The 19,551-nt window shown below is 37.1% G+C and overlaps 1 protein-coding gene across 9 annotated transcripts in view; it reads right to left on the bottom strand.

The window, feature by feature from the left end:
* The window catches only part of Atp13a3 (ATPase 13A3), a 90,873-nt gene that overhangs the window by 46,945 nt on the left and 24,377 nt on the right, over positions 1-19,551 (bottom strand). For all 9 annotated transcript variants that reach the window (XR_007211032.1, XM_048346916.1, XM_048346924.1 and 6 more), the window contains 9 exons: positions 15,523-15,620; positions 12,922-13,095; positions 11,488-11,670; positions 11,199-11,269; positions 8,990-9,070; positions 7,510-7,579; positions 4,706-4,840; positions 3,370-3,442; positions 161-292 (listed from right to left, as the gene is read on the bottom strand). Coding sequence is in view for 8 of the 9 variants with exons in the window: in XM_048346916.1 (XP_048202873.1) it covers positions 161-292; positions 3,370-3,442; positions 4,706-4,840; positions 7,510-7,579; positions 8,990-9,070; positions 11,199-11,269; positions 11,488-11,670; positions 12,922-13,095; positions 15,523-15,573 (970 nt within the window). In the remaining variant the exon portion in view is untranslated. The remainder of the gene's footprint in view (positions 1-160; positions 293-3,369; positions 3,443-4,705; positions 4,841-7,509; positions 7,580-8,989; positions 9,071-11,198; positions 11,270-11,487; positions 11,671-12,921; positions 13,096-15,522; positions 15,621-19,551) is intronic.

The raw sequence follows: 19,551 nt of genomic DNA, 5'->3' as shown, positions 1-19,551 counted from the left end.
CAAGGCGAAGACATGTAGTTAACATCAGCATTGTAATTTAGCACAATATTCATCACATTCATGAACAAAGAATATAAATGGCAAGTTAATTTTGAAAAGTTAAACAGTAACTACTTAATATTAATATCATAAGCAACTGGTGTGACAGTATTTTATTTACCTGTCAACATGCTTTCATTTACAATACAAGTACCATTAATAAGTACTGCATCACAAGGCATGACTGTCCCATTTAATGGAATAACCATGACATCTCCCGGCACAAGGTCTGTAGAAAAAATCTCTTCTATTTCTGAATTTAAAGACAAAAAAATTAGATAGAATATTCTTTAACTTGAAACAAAAAATACAAAAATGAATCATCAATCCTTGATCTCAATATATATCATGTATCTCCTGATCTCAATATATATTTAATAATATAATGGGATTAATATGAAAATGCCACTAATTGGGGAACTGACAAAATAGGAGTAGACTGTCAAAGTATGGTATGTCAGCTAGTTTGTTTTCTGATTGGATGCTGAATATAGATGTTGCCAAGTATGTATGTGCACGCGCGTGCACGTGCTTCCACACTTAGGACTACAGTGGTCAATTTTAGCTACCAGCTTTCTTAGAAAAGAAACACAGACCACAAAAAAAGAAGAAAAAAATGGTGGAACCAATAAAATGAACTCAGATTTCTCTAATCCCATGGAAATAGAAAATGTGAAACATTATTTTCTTTTCTACTGCTTTGGGGGTGGGGGATGGTCATGGGGCTTAACTCTGGGCTTGAGCACTGTCCCAGAGCTCTTCAGCTCAAGGCTAAAGCTCTACCACCTGAACCACAGCGCCAATCGTGGTTTTCTGGTGGTTAATTGGAGATGAGTCTCAGGACTTTTCTCACCAGGCTGGGGCTGGCTTTGGCTTTAAACTGTGATCCTCAGATCTCAGCCTCCAGAGTAGCTAGGATTACAGTGATGAGCCACAGGGCGCCTGGCTTCTACTGCATTTTTTATAGTATTCTTTTTCTCACAAACATTACTTATAATCCTAATATAGTCTTATACTTTCTCAATATTCTTTAGTTTTTCAGATGTTAATTTAAATATGGCCAATTGGATCTATTAGATAAATTAAACATTTTAGAATTGCCTACTTCATTATTTCCTTTGAAATTTAAATAAACTAAACTCTTTCTAAAATCAATTTCCCTGTTCAAAATATGATGGCATATACCTGTAACCCCTAGCACTCACAAGGTTGAGGCAGGAAGATCTAAAGTTTAAGGCTAATCTGGGCTGCATAGCGAGATTCTGTCAAGGAAAAGGAAAAGAAAGAGGGGCAGGAAAAAAGGAGGGAAGGGGATATAAGGGACAGTGCCCAGACTGAGTTCAAGCCCCAGGACCAGCACTCCTCCCCCCAAAAAGGCAATTTACTAGTTATGATGAAAAAAATATATTTGGGGGGAGGGGTCTGCCATGAGGCTTGAACTCTGGGCTTGGGTGCTGTCCCTGAACTCTTCAGCTCAAGGACAGCGCTCTACCACTTGAACCACAGCGCCACTTCTGTTTTTTGGTGGTTAATTGGAAGTAAGAGTTTCATGGGCTTTCCTGCCTGTCTGGCTTTGAAGCAATCTCAATCTCTTGAGTAGCTAGGATTATAGGTGGGAGCCAAGGAGCCTGGCAAACAAAAAGTATTTAGAACACAGTAGATATACTAGTCATCAATTTAAAAATAAGATTAGTATACCTACAGTGTACTGATTAAGAACATTTGGGTTTTAAGAAAACCTTAGTACCACTGAAATTTTCCTTTTCAATGCACTAGAAAATAAAACACCAATGGTATATATTTATGACACAGAGGTGAGGAAGACACTAATTGAATGATATGTCTGTCCTGGCATTTTCAGCAACAGCAGATCAGAGAGAGTAGGAGTACCAATCAACTACTTCTCCAATAAATGTAGCTAGATGACTCAGATCCTCTCAGTAAGGATAGAAAGTGACCCAGAAGCACAGTGAAGGAAGAAAACATCTGAGTCAAGAGAATGCAGACTGACCTGTCATCTAAAGAAGAAACAGGAAATGGCAAAGTGACCTCATGGTAGAGTGCTTGCCTGGTATGTATGAAGCCCTGGGTTTGATTCCTCAGTACCACATAAACAGATACTATCCTGAGAAGTCACATTCAATGACCAAATTCTGCTATTCTCCATTTTTAGATCTTTCAAACTCTCTTATCTATACAATCCCTTCCTTAATCCTTAACCCAGGTCTTATCTCTGGTATTGGTAAACTAAACCAGTCTAATCATGGAAGCCATAATGATTTTTTTTAAACAAAAGACAAATATGCTCCTATCATCCTTCTGCTTAAAGCGCTTCAATGGCTTTCCATTGTTTTCTAGAGTACATCCAAATTCTTTAACCATGTGGTGCATCATTCACTTGCTGTAGATACCATACAGAATTTCTTTTCCGTTCCTACAGTGACTACACATTCTCAATTTTGAAGCCTTCACACATTAGAACTCTCTTCTTTTTCCCTCACTTTAACAACTTCTCATCTACCTGCTACAGAGTAATTCAAATAGTTATCACTTACAATTACTTCAAAGAAGCCATCTCTATTACCTACAATATATTCTCTGACTTCTCCCTACATTTATCATACATTACCATGTCTTCTTACTAATATTGACTTCCAAGAGCATGGAATAATGTGTATTACACTACAGACAGGGGCTGGGAATATGACCTAATGGCAAGAGTGCTTGCCTCATATACATGAAGCCCTGGGTTCGACTCCCCAGCACCACATATATACAAAAAGGCCAGAAGTGGCACTGTGGCTCAAGTGGCAGAGTGCTATAGCTTTGAACAAAAAGAAGCCAGGGACAGTGCTCAGGCCCTGAGTCTGAGGCCCAGGACTGGCAATCAATCAATCAATCAATCAATCAAATACACTATAGACAAATGTACTTTTGTTTGGTTTTTTTTTTTTTTTTTTTGGTGCCAATCCTGGGGCTTTAACTGGAGGCCTGGGTGATAACTCTTTTGCTCAAGCTAGCACTCTACCACCTGAGCCACAACTCCACATCTAGGTTTTTGATGGTTAACTGGAAATGAGTCTCAAAGACTGTCCTGCTTTGGCTGGCTCTGAATTGCAATCCTCAGATCTCAGCCTCCTGAGTAACTAGGATTTCAGGCATGAGCCACCATCACTGAGCTAACAAACATAATTTTATATAAATGAGTGGATTTCTTACAAACTCAAGAATCTAAACATATTCTCAGTTCTTTAAAAAATAAAAGCATATATGTTAAAGGAATATAAAATGTAATTAAGCATACACTGCTTATCACCTGAAGCACCTTACCTTCATTTACTCTACAAACGGAAACTCTCACAGTACTGTGAGTCGCCACCATGTCATGCAACATAATGTATTGCTGAAAGAAGAAAAAGAAATTAAAACTAGCCAATATCGATACAAACTCATTCTTTTAAGTCATCTCCAAAGTGGCTCAAGAGGGTGCTCAAATAAGGTACATTAATGTAAGAATGCTAATGTTAAGCACATTATTCTGCCTTAAAAAAATGCCAAGTCAAAGGTTCAAGGAATATTCATTGTTTTAGCATCAAACAAAGTAAGAAGCACTTTGGAGCTGAACAAGAGGCAAACCCCTATACTCCCCACACTCAGGAGACCAATGGAAAACTATTTTGAGTTTAATATCAGACTGAACTACATGGTGAGATACAGTCTACTTTAAAAAAAAAAGAAGAGATAGATCTGAAAGGGGGCGGGGGGGGGGGTGTGAACGGATGACAGTGCAGGGGAGTGTAACCAGCCTGACTCTAAAAAGGCTTGTCTTCCTCCTACTCAATTAAAAAAAATTTTTAAAGAAAATAATCCTAACTTCTCAGGAGGCTGAGATCTGAGTGAGGATCATGGTTCAAAGCCAGCCCAGGCAGAAAAGTCCCTCTTGAGACTTAGCTCCAGTTAACCATTCAAAAACCAGAAGTGGCACTATGGATCAAATAGTAGCGCACAAGCCTTGAGAGCACAAAGAGGCTCGGGGACATGTCCTGGCCTAGTTTAAGCCCCACAACTGACAAAAAACAAAAACAAAACCCCAAGGGCCAGGCATGGTAATGCCAGCCTATAATGACATTTGGGGGCAAAGATCAGAAGGTTCAAGGCCAGCCCAGGGGAAAAAAATTAGCAAGAACCCCTACGTCAATTAATAAGCAGGCATAGTGATGCACAACTGTAATTTCTGGCACATGGGTAGTATAGGTAAGAGAATATCAATCTGAGGTCAACGTTGGGCAAAAATGAAAAGATCTATCTGAAATAAAACTAAAGCAAAAAAGGGCATAGATTAAGTTAAAGTAGCTGCTTAACAAGCATGAGGCTCCAAGTTCAAACCCCTGTACTGCCTCCCTCCTCAAATCAACAATATAAAAGGTTGGTAAGGTACATTGTATTCAGGTACAAAAATGTTATTATGAAACGTCCTGTGTACAACTAATGTATGCTAATGAAAATAAGCTTTTAAACTTTAAAAAATGCAGAAAATAGGAGGCATATTCATGTAACTAACTACAAAAAGTATATTTCATATTTACTTCCAAGTGCTACTTTACACATCTAACATAATAATTAAGACACACAAATAGATCTGAAGCCAATAATCAATTTGGCTTACCTTTCTAATGGAATATAGTGAGCTTATAATTGACACTATAGACATAATCACAATGGCTAGAGCATAGTAATAGTATTCATCAGTGCTCCACAGTATAACACTGAACAGCTGAAAAATGTAAAATGGATTGAGAACCTAGAAAACAAAATTTTAAACAGTTAAACAGAGACATTTACAACCATGTACATATTCAACCTACTCAGTTGAGAAGTGATGAATTAGAAATATAAAGGATAAGCTCTCTAGTGCCCCTACTATTCTAAAGAGACACTATGTTAGTATATTCTTATTTACCATTCAACTACTAAAATCTGGCCAAATAAGCTTAAATATGTGTATCAATTTAGATTCATACTAGACTCACAGATTCAGACAGAAAAGACTAAATTTAGCTGTTATGCATTCCCCCTTTGTGAAAAAGCACATCTGTTTCTGAATTACTTGTGTTCTTATCTAATAAAATATATAAAACTCCTAATGAGGAAGTGGAGCTATGGCTCAGGTGGTAAAGTGCCAGGCTTGAGCAAAAAAAGGTTCTTAATTGAAGGAAAGATAAACTTGAAAAAAAGGGGGGGGTTAAATTGTTTTTGTTCTTGAAAAAAGGAATTATCAAGGAATTAATCTCTAATAATAAGATGTGCTGAGCTGGCACCAGTGGCTCACGCCTATAATCCTAGCTACTCAGGAGGTTAAGATCTAAGGATCAGGGTTCAAAGACAGCCAAGCAGGAAAGTCAATGAGGCTTTTATCTCCAATTAACAACAACAAAACCCAGAAGCAGAGCTGTGGCTCAAAGTGGTAGAGTCCTAGCTTAGAGCAGAAGAGCTCAGGACAATGCCCAGGCCCTGAGTGCAAGCCCCAGGACCAACAATCAATCAATAAACAAACAAATAAAATAACATGAGAAAACCTTGGCAATGAACTTTACCTCGTTTCATGGTATTTTATTAACTTCATTAATATCCTCCCAATGGCTTAAAATGGATATTACTGCTTTTCAAAGCATTTACACACACACACACTCAAATCCAAATGAGACCTTCAGAAAATTTGTCTATACTCTCAGATAAAAGACAGCTGAACTAGACACCATGTTGAGAATGAACTATATAACTTGTGGGTAGGGAGGGATGGGAAGGAAAAACTGGTAAAGAGCGAGGGAAGGATGACACTGCCCAAACAAAATAAAAATGTATACATTAGCTGCCTTATGTAACTATAACCCCTCTATACATTACCTTTATAATAATAAAAACAATTTATTTTAAAAGTCGGCAGAAAAAATGTTTCCTAAACATCAAAGATAGATCTGGGTGTTGACGGCTCACGCCCATAATCCCAATGACCCAGAAAGCTAGGATCTGGAAGATCACGGTTGGGGTGCAGCCCCAGCAGAAAAGTTTTCTAGACTTCACCTCCAAAATAACCAGCCAAAAGCCAGGCTGAAGCAGGGTTCCAGTGGTAGAGTGCCGGCCAAGTAAGCAAGCTATCCAAGTGTAAGGACCCCAATACCACCAAAAAGTAATATGGTTACTGACAGGACAACATTACAAATCAGGCTTTCTGCATTCCTAACCATTACAGCATGCTATGTTTGTAGACAACATTATACTTTAAAGAACTGATGACAAGTGACTGCTTTCCATATTTGTACTGCAAGTATTCATCCAATACAACTAATTATCTTGGCTGAAAAAACAAAATAAAGATTGGCAAGCTTTGTTCTGCTAAGCAGTTTACAGTAATAACTCTTAACTTCCTTACATACCCAGTCACAGACCTTTATTCATACCACAACCCTTATAACTGAACCTTCACTTAGTAACTATCAACTTGTTTCCTCTCAGACTCACAGTCCCAGTATAAGTCCTCAAGGGCAATTGTGTTTTGTGTTCATTTCCAAACTTTTAGAAAAATGCTTAATTTTCAATAAAGGATATACACCATGTGAAGAAAATACAGTAGAAAAAGATTCAAAGAGAAAAACATTTCTTTTTTTTTGTTGCCGATTCTGGGGCTTGAACTCAGGGCTTGGGCACTGTCCCTGGGCCTCTCTGTGCTCAAGGTTAGCTAGCACTCTACCACTTGAGTCACAGCACCACTTCCAGCTGTTTTTTTCTGTTTATGTAGTATGAGGAATCGAACCCTGGGCTTCATGCACGCTAAGCAAGCACTCTACCAGTAAGCCACATTCCCAGTCCAGGGAACAGAAAAGGTTTCTATTTCTCCTTATTATATTCCATCAAACAAAAATCAATTCCTGATAAAAGTTTAAGAATAAAAGACAAGCATATATATCTGCAAGACAGAGCAAGATCTAAACGTACAATATCTTGAAAGGAAAAGAAACCTCATCATAAGAAATGCAAATGAGAAAAAAATTCTCTCTTGCCTTCTAAATAAAAGAGAACAAATCAAAGTTAAGAAGAAGAAATCCAAGTACAGCCAGGCACTGGCTCACTCCTGTAACCCTAGCTACTCAGGAGGCTGAGATCTGAGGATCAAGGTTCAAAGTCAGCTCAGGCAGAAAAGTCCTAATCTCTAATTAATCATTCAAACACCAGAAATAGAGCTGTGGCCCAAAGTGGAAGAGCACTAGTCTTGAGCAAAAAGAGCTCAGGGACAACGTGTAGTCCCTGAATTCAAGCCCAACAAGCGCCCCCCTCCCCATAAGAAAAAGAACCAAGAACACCTTATTACTTAATCATGACTTTCCAAATTGCCACATCTACTCATTACAAATGCTGACACATACATACATACATACATTTATGCATGCATACATACATACAAAATAGTCTTACCTCTTTAATTAGAAGCTTAAAAACAGAAGGCACTTTCACAGCAATCTCATTTATTCCATAAAGCAATTTTCTGTAACAGGAAGATACAATAATAGTGTTAGGTTGAATTATATAATAGTATAATTTAAGAAAGGCATTGCATTAAATAAAGCTCAAACCACAAACTGCTTTTAAATTCATGATTCTAAAAACATGTGCTATATCACTAAAATTCTCTACCTCCAGCAAATAATTTTCTATCTACAGTATTTAAATAAAGAGGTGAATAATGAATAACTGCATGGTTTGCATTTTATTTCACTATCTCATGTCTCTACATTCATCAAGTCTTTCTCACTGGTCAACAATAACCATGTTAGCACAGGCTCTCTTCATCCTTGAACACAACAAGTCTTAACCAAGTATTAATTACAATTAGCGTTTTTACTAAAGATAAACAAATTTGAGGAATCCTGTACTATTTTTCTATAATACCAGTACTATTATTATTCACTTCAAAATTTATATATTTTAGAAAACAACATTTTAAAAAATGCTGCTTAGAGGCTGGGATCCGTCCAATTGCCTAGGAATGAGGTCCTATGTTCTATCCCCAACCCTGTCTAAAAAAGAGAGCAGGGGGGAGGGGAGGGAAGAGGGGAGAGGGGAGAGAGAAGAGAGGGGAGGGGAGGGGAAAGGAATTGTTTGCTGAAATCTTCCCACTTAATTCCTTATAATTGGACTATATGATACAGTAACTTTTGTCTTTTATAGAGTTGTCTGAAAAAAAAATTTTATTCTAGCCCGGGGGGGGGGGGGGGACATGCTATAGCAGTATTAGAAAACATCAATTAGTCAAACTGGAGTCATGGCTCATGTGATAGGGCATCAGATAAGCAAGCTAGTCAAATGAAAATACATGATCTTCAGTTCAAGCCTCAATACCAGCACAGAAAAAAAATTGTAATATGAAAATAACTTTTACCTTTAAACTGAGATATACTGGCATACTTTTTTACTTTAACAAAGAATAACACCATGGGGAAAAAAGTGTGATTCCCAATTTACAACTTTTCATTGTGATTAAATTTGAGCTCATGCTTACAATTCCCAGTTTATTTCAGAAAATCTAAGATGCTACCAACTTACAAAACATTACACTATTGTATATATGATCAAGAAAGAGATAACTTCTGTTGAGCAATGAATGGCACTCTACCAACTATGACACACCCCAATTTCAGAGCAAAATGAAGGAAAGTTTGCACCTTAGAGTTGATGAAATATGGTGTAACTTTCAGGGATATCACCTTCAACACAGCTTTAACTTTTTATAACTCTTACACTGAGTTTTACTCAAATAAGAAAGCAGTTGGTTCTCAACTACTAGTCGATAATCTTTAAATACCTGCTAATATATAGTATAAAATGGATGGACTATATATACTCCTAAATAAAGTATTTTTGAGACGAGGTCTAACTTTAGTTGGATAAAAATTACCTGTAGGCATGCATCCCCTTTGTCAGTCCTGTACTATGCTTTTCATAAATTGACGTACAAGAAACACCTTCATCCAGTCCCCTAAATAAATCCAAAGTTTTTACTTTAAACAAAGTTTCAAATATCCAAACTTCTTAATGCCTCATTTTTCTATATGCTTGATTTTAAGAGTGTGAAACCTCCTTAAAAACTTCTTAAAAATCATCAACAAAAATGTAGAAATAATGGATGAGAATTTTAAACTCTCAAATTCTTAAGATAAACAATAATGGTCTAAATCTCAAACACAACAACCAAGTTATCAACTGTAGTTTACCAAGTAAAAAGATGACAATTCAACTTTATATAGTATCATTAGCCTTTAACATGGTGCCAAAACTGAGATAATTAAATTAATAAAAGTTAAGATTAAAAAACATAACTAATTTGAGAATTCCAAACTAAACATTAAAAATGTTTTATCAACATAGGTTCTCCTTTACAATATTAAGCCTAAAAGACATCTTATTCATCATCTTCCATCTCCACAAAAGCACCAATACAAATCTTTCCCTTAGCTAGTATACACCTAGGTTAAAAGGGCAGAATTTTAAGTCAGAGTCAATGTCTAAGGCTTATAATAATTCTAACTAGGATCCAACTAACACACCAATTTCCCCAAAATACCTTGAATATACGTAAAATTGTAATGGAGATACCAGCCAAACAGCTCTAAAGAGAATGGTACACATACTTAATTACAATAAATCCCATAATATATTGATTTCATTGGGATAAGTTGAAACTTTCTAAGTGTTCTATAGCTGACAGAAATTATATAGCAAATATATTTCACATTCTTTCCCCACTGAAGTTGAAGGAGGAAGGAAGAAAGCAAGAACCAGCAGGCTCCAAGATTAACATTTTAAGAAAATGGCAGCTTATTTGCAATTTTATTTAAAGCAATGATTCTTAATCAAGAAGGATCTTTTAGAATTCAGTATGTGAAAATGCCTCAGCTCATGTGACTGGTAGAAAATCTAGGAATTCATGTAAATATTGATGATTTTTGTTTTTACTGTTACATTTAAGATATGTGCTTATTAAATCCTTTAAACAGCAATAAACACTAAATCCTAAGCAAGATAACACCGAAGGACTGCTTGAGCCCAGTAATTTGGGGACAGTATAACTTAACATAGCAAAACCTCATCTTTTAAGGAAAACTAAAACACTAATATAATTGACTCATCACCCAAAAAATAAATTTTAAGCGATTATTCCTTTTTTTCCTACCCATGATGACATATCTGACAATGTCTGGTGCTCTATCTAAATTGTAAAAATAAGTTTCTATCTCTCTTCTTAAAAAAAAAAACAACAACAACATGACTGCTGACAAATTAGGAAGTCATGCTTCAGATACTCTAAAACATGGGGGGCTGTGAGAGTGGCTCAGTGGTACAGCCCCTATTTATTAGTATGCTTAAGTCAATTCCTAAGTTTGATCCCCAACACAAGGACATTATAAAAAATATCCAAATCAGCTGGGTGCTGGTGGCTCTTGTCTGTAATCCTACTCTGGAGGTTGAGAGCTAAGAATCATGGTTTGAAGCCATCCCAGGCAGGAAAGTCCAAGTGAGACCTCTCATCTCCAATTAGCCACCAGAAAACCAAAACCGGAGTTTTGTCTCAAAGTGGTACAACATTAGCCTTGAGCAGAAAAAAGCACTTAAGGACAGGACCCAGACCCTGAGTTCAATACACATCACACACACACACACACACACACACACACACACACACACACACACACATATCCCACACAGGTCAAAAGCATAAGGTACAGGTATAGTCAAATTCTCTTTGAAGTAAAATGAAAAAGCAATCCGTCTCAGAGGATTCTGTTACCACAGTCTTCTAGTGATAAATTCTCACCATGTATCCCTCCCAGTGTGGCTTCAAACATGAGATCCCATACCTCAGCCACCCAGATACTGGGATTACAGGCATAAAACCACACCTGAATTACTTCTAAATTTTATGCAAAATTTGCCAAGGAACAATTTCCTTAAAAAAAAAACAAAAAGTCAGTAACCCTTCAAATAACACTGTGAATTATCAGTGAATAGTCACACAAAAAAAACTTCCTTAACTTTATATAACACTAGAATGAATTCTCTTTTAGTACACATTTATAACATGGTATAAGCAAAAGAAATATACTTACTTTAAGAAATCAAAATTGTGAATGGTATCATTCCAGAAATATTTTACGCTATGGTGGGTGAAATAACGAATCTGCAGAATATACATAAATGTTACAAAGAACTTATCATTGCTTATTGTAACATGTAATGTTTCTTCTATTAATCCCTAAACTGTTATACTTAGTGATAGATATTTCATATGCATATAAATGTTAGCTCAGGCAGTAATTGCAAACTTAAAATTATAAGCTATATTACAGTGTAAAGTATTAACTTGTTTAAAAGAAAATTTGACACTGATTACAATACCTGTTGTGACTGAGTCTGTGAATATTTATTAATCTCATGGCTAGTATCTTCGGCAGGATTCTCAGTTAAATGAACTGCATGGCCATTTGAAATCTTATTAGCTGTAGATTTTGGATTAACAAATGGGTGACTTTCCAGAGAAAGAAAGCGAATTTTTGCACAAAACCACATTTTGAATTCATCCTTAGGAGAAAAGGAGACAGGTCAAGAGTAACTTTTATATATATTACAAAACAGCCTGTGTTTTCACTTAATTCCCATTCTTCACATATTTAATCATCTCTTATTGAAAAGGCATCATTTGGAGTCTTTTGTTTGGTTGTTTGCCAGTCCTGGGACTTGAACTCAGGGCTTGGGCACAGTCTCTGAGCTTCTTTTGCTCAAGTACTCTACCACTTGAGCCACAGTGTCACTTCTGGCTTTTTCTTTGTATGTGGTACTGAGGAATCAAACCCAGGGCTTCATGCATGCTAGGCAAGCATTCTACCACTAAACCACATTCCCAGCCCCTCATTTGGAGTCTTTAACTCCCATTTCCTACAATGAGGAACAGGAAATGTTTTCTTTTTTCTTTTTCCCTACTTTATCCTGTTGTACTAAAATAAATCCTTGAGAAAAAAAATTTAAAGCATCATTTCCTACTAACTTGTTAACAATTTCAATTCAAACATACTTTCATTGATCACCAATTCTATGATATACTTCACCAGTTTAATAAATACCAGTATACTCCATTAAAGATTACCAGGAATTCCTTAATTGACCCACCTACATAGGAACACTAGATGTTAAAGCCTCTCATAAAATGTTAATCCAATTAGATTTCTTAAAAAAATCTCCTGAGACACAACAACATCGTACACTAGATAGGCAACTAGTGTATCTGGGGCATAGTCCAATCAATGGGAGAGCTGGGTTATAATCCAGTACCTTAAAAGCAAGTCTTAGATGTCAGGGTAAGTTAGGTCAGTGTTCAAGAGTTAGAGAGCTCTTGCCCAGCATGTACAGAGCCCAGGTTTCAATCTTCACAAGGGCAGAGAGAAGCTGGGCACCACTGGCTCACACCTGTAATCCTATCTACTCAGGAGGCTGATATCTGAGGATCACAGTTCAAAACCACTCCAAGCAGGAAAACCTCTGAGACTATTACCTCCCATTAATCACCAGAAAACAAAAATGACACTATGTCTCAAAATAACAGAGCACTAGCCTTGGACAAAAAGAGCTAAGGGACCAAGAGCCCAGGCGCTAAGGTCAAAGCCCGATCACTGACCCCCCCCAAAAAAAATTAACTTCAATTACTTTCCATATACTAACTAGACAAAGATTCTTCATTATCTCCTAGCAATTATGTTCCACTAAATATTACTTTAAACAAAGCACATGCAAACCATTATTTTATGCCTTGAATATTCAATAAATGCATGGACTTACAGTAGTCCTCAGCAGCACCACTTCACAGTCTTTAACTGCAGCTCTAATACAGGTCGCTTTCACTCGCCACTCTGGCATCCAATAGAGGAGGAGGAGCAGAAACCCGCCAGTGCAAATCACTCCTAAAGAAACTATGGCAAGCTTCCAGCGACTCAAATTATAACCATAAATCTCCTGCATGAACACAATAATCACATTATAATTATCAAATGATACAGCAGATAAATTCATTTTCCTTGTTTCCAAGACTGTATTAAACTGTCAAAACTGTCAGTCATAAACTAAGTATTTAATCATAAACTGTCATAGACTAAGTATTTTCTCAATCTATAATTTACCTTTAAATTGTTTCTAATAACTTCCATAGTCTAAATTACACTTAATAGTAAAATTTGTTAGTATTTATACCTTATGGTTTTATAACTGATAAACTTCGTAAGTTCTTTCCCATTAACACAGTATATTCATATTTAGTATATTCTTAAATTTTTCAATTTGATTTTTATGTTTAATTCTTCCAGAATTTACAGTGCTACGAAGTAAATTTCTAAACTTTATTTTGCAATAATTTCACATTTACAGAAAAATTACAAAAGTATTACAGTTTGTGTTGTTCTCATTTTGATAATAGTGAGGTGTGAACTTTGAGCCTAGTATTTACTTAGCTGGCAATTTGACACTTGAGCCATACTGAGGCCTTTCTGTTTGCTGGTTATTTTTAGAGGTAGAGATTTCCTGCCTGGATGGCCTCGAACTACTACCCTCTAGATTTCATCCTCCTGATTAGCTAGTTACAGGCATGAGCCTCTAGTACTCAAATTAATCATAGAGCTCTTACCAGCTCTTTAGACCTCTTGTCCAGTTTCCCAGAATGTTAGTATCTTGGTACACTTGGCTAGGCAGGTACTCTACCATCTGAGCTGCGCCTCAGACCCTCCCCCCCTTTTGTGTTTTAATTTTCGTGTGTGTGTGTGTGTGTGTGTGTGTGTGTGTGTGTGTGTGTGTGTGTGTGTGTGTGTGTGTATGTGTTGCGGGAGTGTGTTAGGGCTTAAACACTGTCCCTGAGCTCTTCTTTTTCCTCAAACCTAGATGCTTTCTACTTGAGTCCAAGTTCTATCTACTTCCAGCTTTTTAGTGGTTAACTGGAGGTAAGAGTCTCATGGACTTTCTTGCATAGGCTGGCTTTGAACTGGAATCCTAAGATCTTAGCCTCCTGAGTAACCAGGACTGCAGGAGCGAGCTACTAGTGTCCAGCCTTTAGTTATTTTTCAGATAGGCATTTTGCCTGGGTCTGTCCTCAGATTCTGATCCCCTTACCTGTTTAGTCACAACCAATTTACTTAGTAAAATAAGGGTCATGCTAACTTTCTGCTAGGGCTGGCTTCAAACTGTGATCATCTCACGCTCCACCATTTAAGTATCTGGGATTACAGATGAGCCACTGCACCCAGGCAGGATAGGTTTTAACTTGTAACCCAATGACCCAAATTATTTTAAATGGTTCCATTACAACTACCACAAGGGTTTCCAGATGTAACAAATCAAAACACAGAGGGTTTAAATTTCAAATAAAAAAAAAAAGAATGTTTTTGTCTGTCTCATGAAGCATTTGGGACACATACCAAAAATTTATTCCTTGGCATTTGAAATTCACATTTAAAAAAGACATCTTATGTACCAGCCTTGAGTGAAAAGGCTCAGGAATAGTGCCCAGGCCTTCAGTTCAAGCCCTACAACTGCCCCCGCCAAAGACATCTTGTATTTTACCTGACATAGCCCCACTCTCGCCCCATAACTAAAAGTTAAGGTTTTTTTGTGCTAGTTTTTTTCCAATTAAAATTTCAACTATACTACGACTAGAAATCGTTATTTGGTATTTTATTTCATTATTTTTTTGTTTGTTTGTTTTTGTTTTTTTTGCCAGTCCTGGGGCTTGGACTCAGGGCCTGAGCACGGTCCCTGGCTTCTTTTTGCTCAAGGCTAGCACTCTGCCACTTGAGCCACAGCGCCACTTCTGGCCTTTTTGTATATATGTGGTACTGAGGAATCGAACCCAGGGCTTCAAGTATATGAGGCAAGCACTCCTGCCACTAGGCCATATTCCTAGCCTTTATTTCATTATTAGCTAATATACTATCTTAAATCACCAAATGGCAAAGCAGTCTTTTTCCCCAAGTTTTAGCAGCAAGAAATGAATTACATGTAAACCAATAAATAGATATTATATAATCTCAATTTCAAAAACCCAGGATGGAAAAAAAAAAAAACCCTCAGATTTATTTACTGGGGATTTGGATTTGTTTTGCCCATCCTGGGACCTGAACTCAGGGCCTGGGCACTGTCCCTGAGCTTCTTCTGCTCAAGGCTAGCACTCTACCACTTGAGCCACAGCACCACTTCTGGCTTTTTCTGTTTATGTGGCACTGATGAATTGAACCCTGGACTTCATGCATGCCAGGCTAGCACTCTACCACTAAACCACATTCCCAATTCTCTATTGAGTTTTTGAACTGTACTTTTTTCTAACTGTGATTTTTAAAAAAAAGAAACCTTCAGAGTAACTTATTCATATTTCACAAGTAAAGCATGAAAGCTGATTACCATTTCATCTTCTTGACCCTGGTTGATAGTTTTCCTTTCTTCTCTGTCCATATCTACAGTGATCGGAAAAATTTGTGCTTCTCAACACTTGAAGATAACTGAAGGAATAAACAAATGTTGGTGAATTTTTTTTTTCTGAATCTCAGCAGACTTTTAACTTCATTCTACATTTATGTGGAAATATTTTGATTAAAAAATAAATCCCAATAGAGCCAGGTGCCAGTGGCTCATGACTATAATCCTAGCTACTCAGAAGGATGAGATCTAAGGATCCCGGTTCAAAGCCAGCCCAGCACAAAAGTCTGTGAGACTCTTTATCTCCAATTAGCTACTAGAAAACCAGAAGTGATGCTGTTGCTCAAGTGGTAGAGCACTAGCCTTGAGCTGAAGAGCCTAGGGACAGTGCTCAGGCCCAGAGTTCAAGCCCCACAAGCGACCAAAAAAATAATAATAATCCCAATAGACTATTTAACTTAATTCTACAATTGTCTTTGAAAATATTTTTATTAAAACCTTAATTCTTCCAAGACAATGTTGAATACTTCCTAATTTTCTTATAATACATCAAAATGCATTTGCTGTAATTAAAGTTGGTTCTCCTGGCAATTCAAGAGTATGTTAGTTCTTGACCCTATATTACTTATTACCATAAAACTAGGAATATTGCATTAATACACCTATACTTGCTGTAGACTTGAAAAAGAACAATTTAAATTCTGAGAAATCTAATATAGAATCTTCCTTTTTCATTCCCCAGATTCAAGAAGTATTTTTTTTTTTTTGGCCAGTCCTGGGGCTTGGACTCAGGGCCTGAGCACGGTCCCTGGCTTCTTTTTGCTCAAGGCTAGCACTCTGCCGCTTGAGCCACAGTGCCACTTCTGGCCATTTTCTGTATATGTGGTGCTGGGGAATCGAACCCAAGGCCTCATGTATACGAGGCAGGCACTCTTGACACTAGGTCATATCCCCAGCCCCCTCAAGAAGTATTCTTAAATTTAACACCTTGAGCTAAAATGCTTTACATAATTCAATTTATACTTTGAACTACAGTAAAGTAACAACACATCAACAGGGAAAACCCCGAAACCTCTCAGATTATTCATCACCCAACATATGCTTGCTTAGCAGTGACACCATGGCAAATCCAGGCCAAAAGTCCATTATTACAATGGCAGGAATGCTCTTACTGAGAACACTTGGCTGACCACCTGTTCCAATTCCAAGTTCACTAAGAATATTTCCAGTGGTTTCAAACTACCCAAGAAATTTGTCTAGGGAGATAACCCACAAGTCTCACTGACATATTTTCCCATGTTTTTCTTCATTTCAAGTATTACATATTCAACAACCTTTTCAAGATTTGCAAAATGCAAAACAATGCCATTTTGTTTCCAATTGTGTTTGCTTCTTAGAGAACAAGCATTTCAAGAAAATATTATCTAACATGTAAGCTTATTGTTTTAATAAATACATCCACAGTGAGAGAGGGTTGGACTAACAAGGAGAAGAAAAGAGTATGAAGTACACTGTAGCTATGAAAACAATGAAACCTGTTAAAAATTGTTTTAGGAAGGGGAAAGAAACAGTGGGACATTGCAAACATAAGTGGGAATGTAACAAAGAAAAGTCACCCCTCACCTCAAAAACTATTGTAAGCTAATAATTTTTTAAAAAGAAACAAGCCAAGCACCAATGGCTCACACCTAGCTACTCAGGAGGCTAAGATCTAAGGATTCCGGTTCAAAGGCAGCGAGGCAGCAAAGTCCATTAAGACTCATCTCCAATTAACTACCAGAAATCTAGAAGTAGAGCTGTGGACATCAAGTGGAAGAGTGCTAGCCTTGAACAAAAAATGCTCAATGATAGTACCCAGGCTGAGTTCAAGCCCCCCAAAAACAAAAACAAGATTACATACATACACCAAGGCTAGTCCTTGCCTTCACAGAAAAGAACTGCCTGGATAAGATGCTCAAAACTTAGCACCATAATTTTACTTTGATGTGTAGATGACACTGACTCTATTTGAAGTGGGGGAATCCAGTCAGAAGGCTCCTTGTAGAGCATGGGAACGCTGGAAAATTCCTAGAGATCACTTTCCTCTAGTGTAAACAGACTGTTAGAAGCAAATAAAACTACATTTCTCTACAATTTCTTCACAATACAAAGAAACTTAAGTCAACTGATACATTTCCATTAATTGATACATTTCCATTTAACATGTCAGAAACTACCCAGCTTTACATAAAATTCTATTCTTGTTGTAATCAGGATGGATAATTTTAGCAATGATTTTTAAAGTTGTGCTAATTAGAGCCAGTGAGTTTGCATCCCTGGTTTCAACCAACGATCAGAAATATTTGAGGAAGAAAAACTCTGAATTTGTACTAAACATATATAGACCTTTACCTTGCCATTATTCGTTAAGAACTATTCTCATAGCACTTTCATTGAATGAGGGATACTCTACAGATGTCTTAACATATAAGAGTAGAATATAGGTGGGGAAATAAGACTATACCATGTTATATATGGGACTTAGGAAGCCTCAGAATTTGGTATCTGAATAGATTCCTGGAATCAATAACCACAATATACCAACAGACAACTTTATTTAAAATATAAGGGTTTTTATGTTACTGTTTTTTTCTTTATTGTAAAAGTGTGAGCAGAGGGATTACAGATTCATATGAAAGGCAGTGAGTACATTTCTTGTTCTACTTGTTACCTCCTCCCTCATTTCCCCCTCCCCCATCTCCTTTTCCCCCAAGAGTTGTGCGGTTGGTTTACACCAAATGGTTTTGTAAGTGTTGCTTTTTGAATGGTTTGTCTTTTTGTTCTTTGTCTCTCGATTTTGGTATTCCCTTTCCCTTCCCCAGTTCTAATACCCATATAAACAGTATCCAGGGTACTCAGATGTGATACAGTGGTAGTGAAGGTATAGCCACAGGAAGGAAGTACAAGAGAAACAAAACTAAACAAACCAATCAGTCAAACAAACAAACAAGGGAAAAGAGAAAGAAAAAGTAGTACGAGTTCACATGGCATGTTGAGAATAATTACAACAGTGGTATAACTCTTGTTTCTGTAACATGGAGTTCATTTCACTTGGCATCTTCTTATGTGGTCATATGGGTATAGCTATTGGGGTATTTCGATCTTCTAATATGACTAGCCTATTCACGTACTAGCTATTCCCTATGAAGGACACCATAGGGGTTTATGTTTCTTTGGGTCTGGGTCACTTCGTTTAGTATGATTTTTTTCCAAGTCCTTCCATTTCCTTATGAATGGGTCAGTGTCATTCCTTCTGATGGAGGCATAGAATTCCATTGTGTATATGTACCACATTTTCCTGATCCACTTGTCTGCTGAGGGGCATCTCAGATGGTTCCATGTTTTAGCAATGACAACTTGTGCTGCAATGAACATAGTTGTGCTGGTGGCTTTAGTGTGGTCTTGTTTATATTCTTTTGGGTTGATGCCCAGAAGTGGGGCTGTTGCTCTATGTTTAGCCTTCTTAGGAACCTCCACACTGCTTTCCAGAGGGGTTGAACAAGTTTGCATTCCCACCAACAATGTAGTAGAGTTCCTTTTTGGCCACCTCCTCTCAAGCATTTATTATTAGATTTCCTGATAATAGACATTCTTACTGGAGTGAGGTAGAATCTCAATATTGTTTTGATTTGCATTTCTTTTATGGCCATTGATGTAGGGCACTTTTTCATGTGACTCTTGGCCATCCTCATTTCCTCTTCAGAGAAGTCTCTTTTTAGGTCTTTAGCCCATTTGTTGAGAGGGCTGCTGGTTCTTTGTTTTGGAGGAATTTAACTTTTTGAGTTCTGTGTATATTTTAGGTATCAGGCCTTTGTCCGTTGTATGGCTGGTAAAGATCTTTTCCCATGAAATAGAGGAAGCAATTCAGAAATTCACATGAAACAATAAAAAAAAAAAAAAAACCCGAACAGCAAAAACAATCCAAAGTAGAAAGAACAGTGCAGGAGGAATATCAATACCAAACTTTAAATTGTA

The sequence above is a fragment of the Perognathus longimembris genome, chromosome 5 (assembly GCF_023159225.1).
Source record: "Perognathus longimembris pacificus isolate PPM17 chromosome 5, ASM2315922v1, whole genome shotgun sequence".
Taxonomy (NCBI): Eukaryota; Metazoa; Chordata; class Mammalia; order Rodentia; family Heteromyidae; genus Perognathus; species Perognathus longimembris.
Note: the sequence above shows the minus strand (reverse complement) of the source record. Positions and strands in the feature narration are given on the sequence as shown.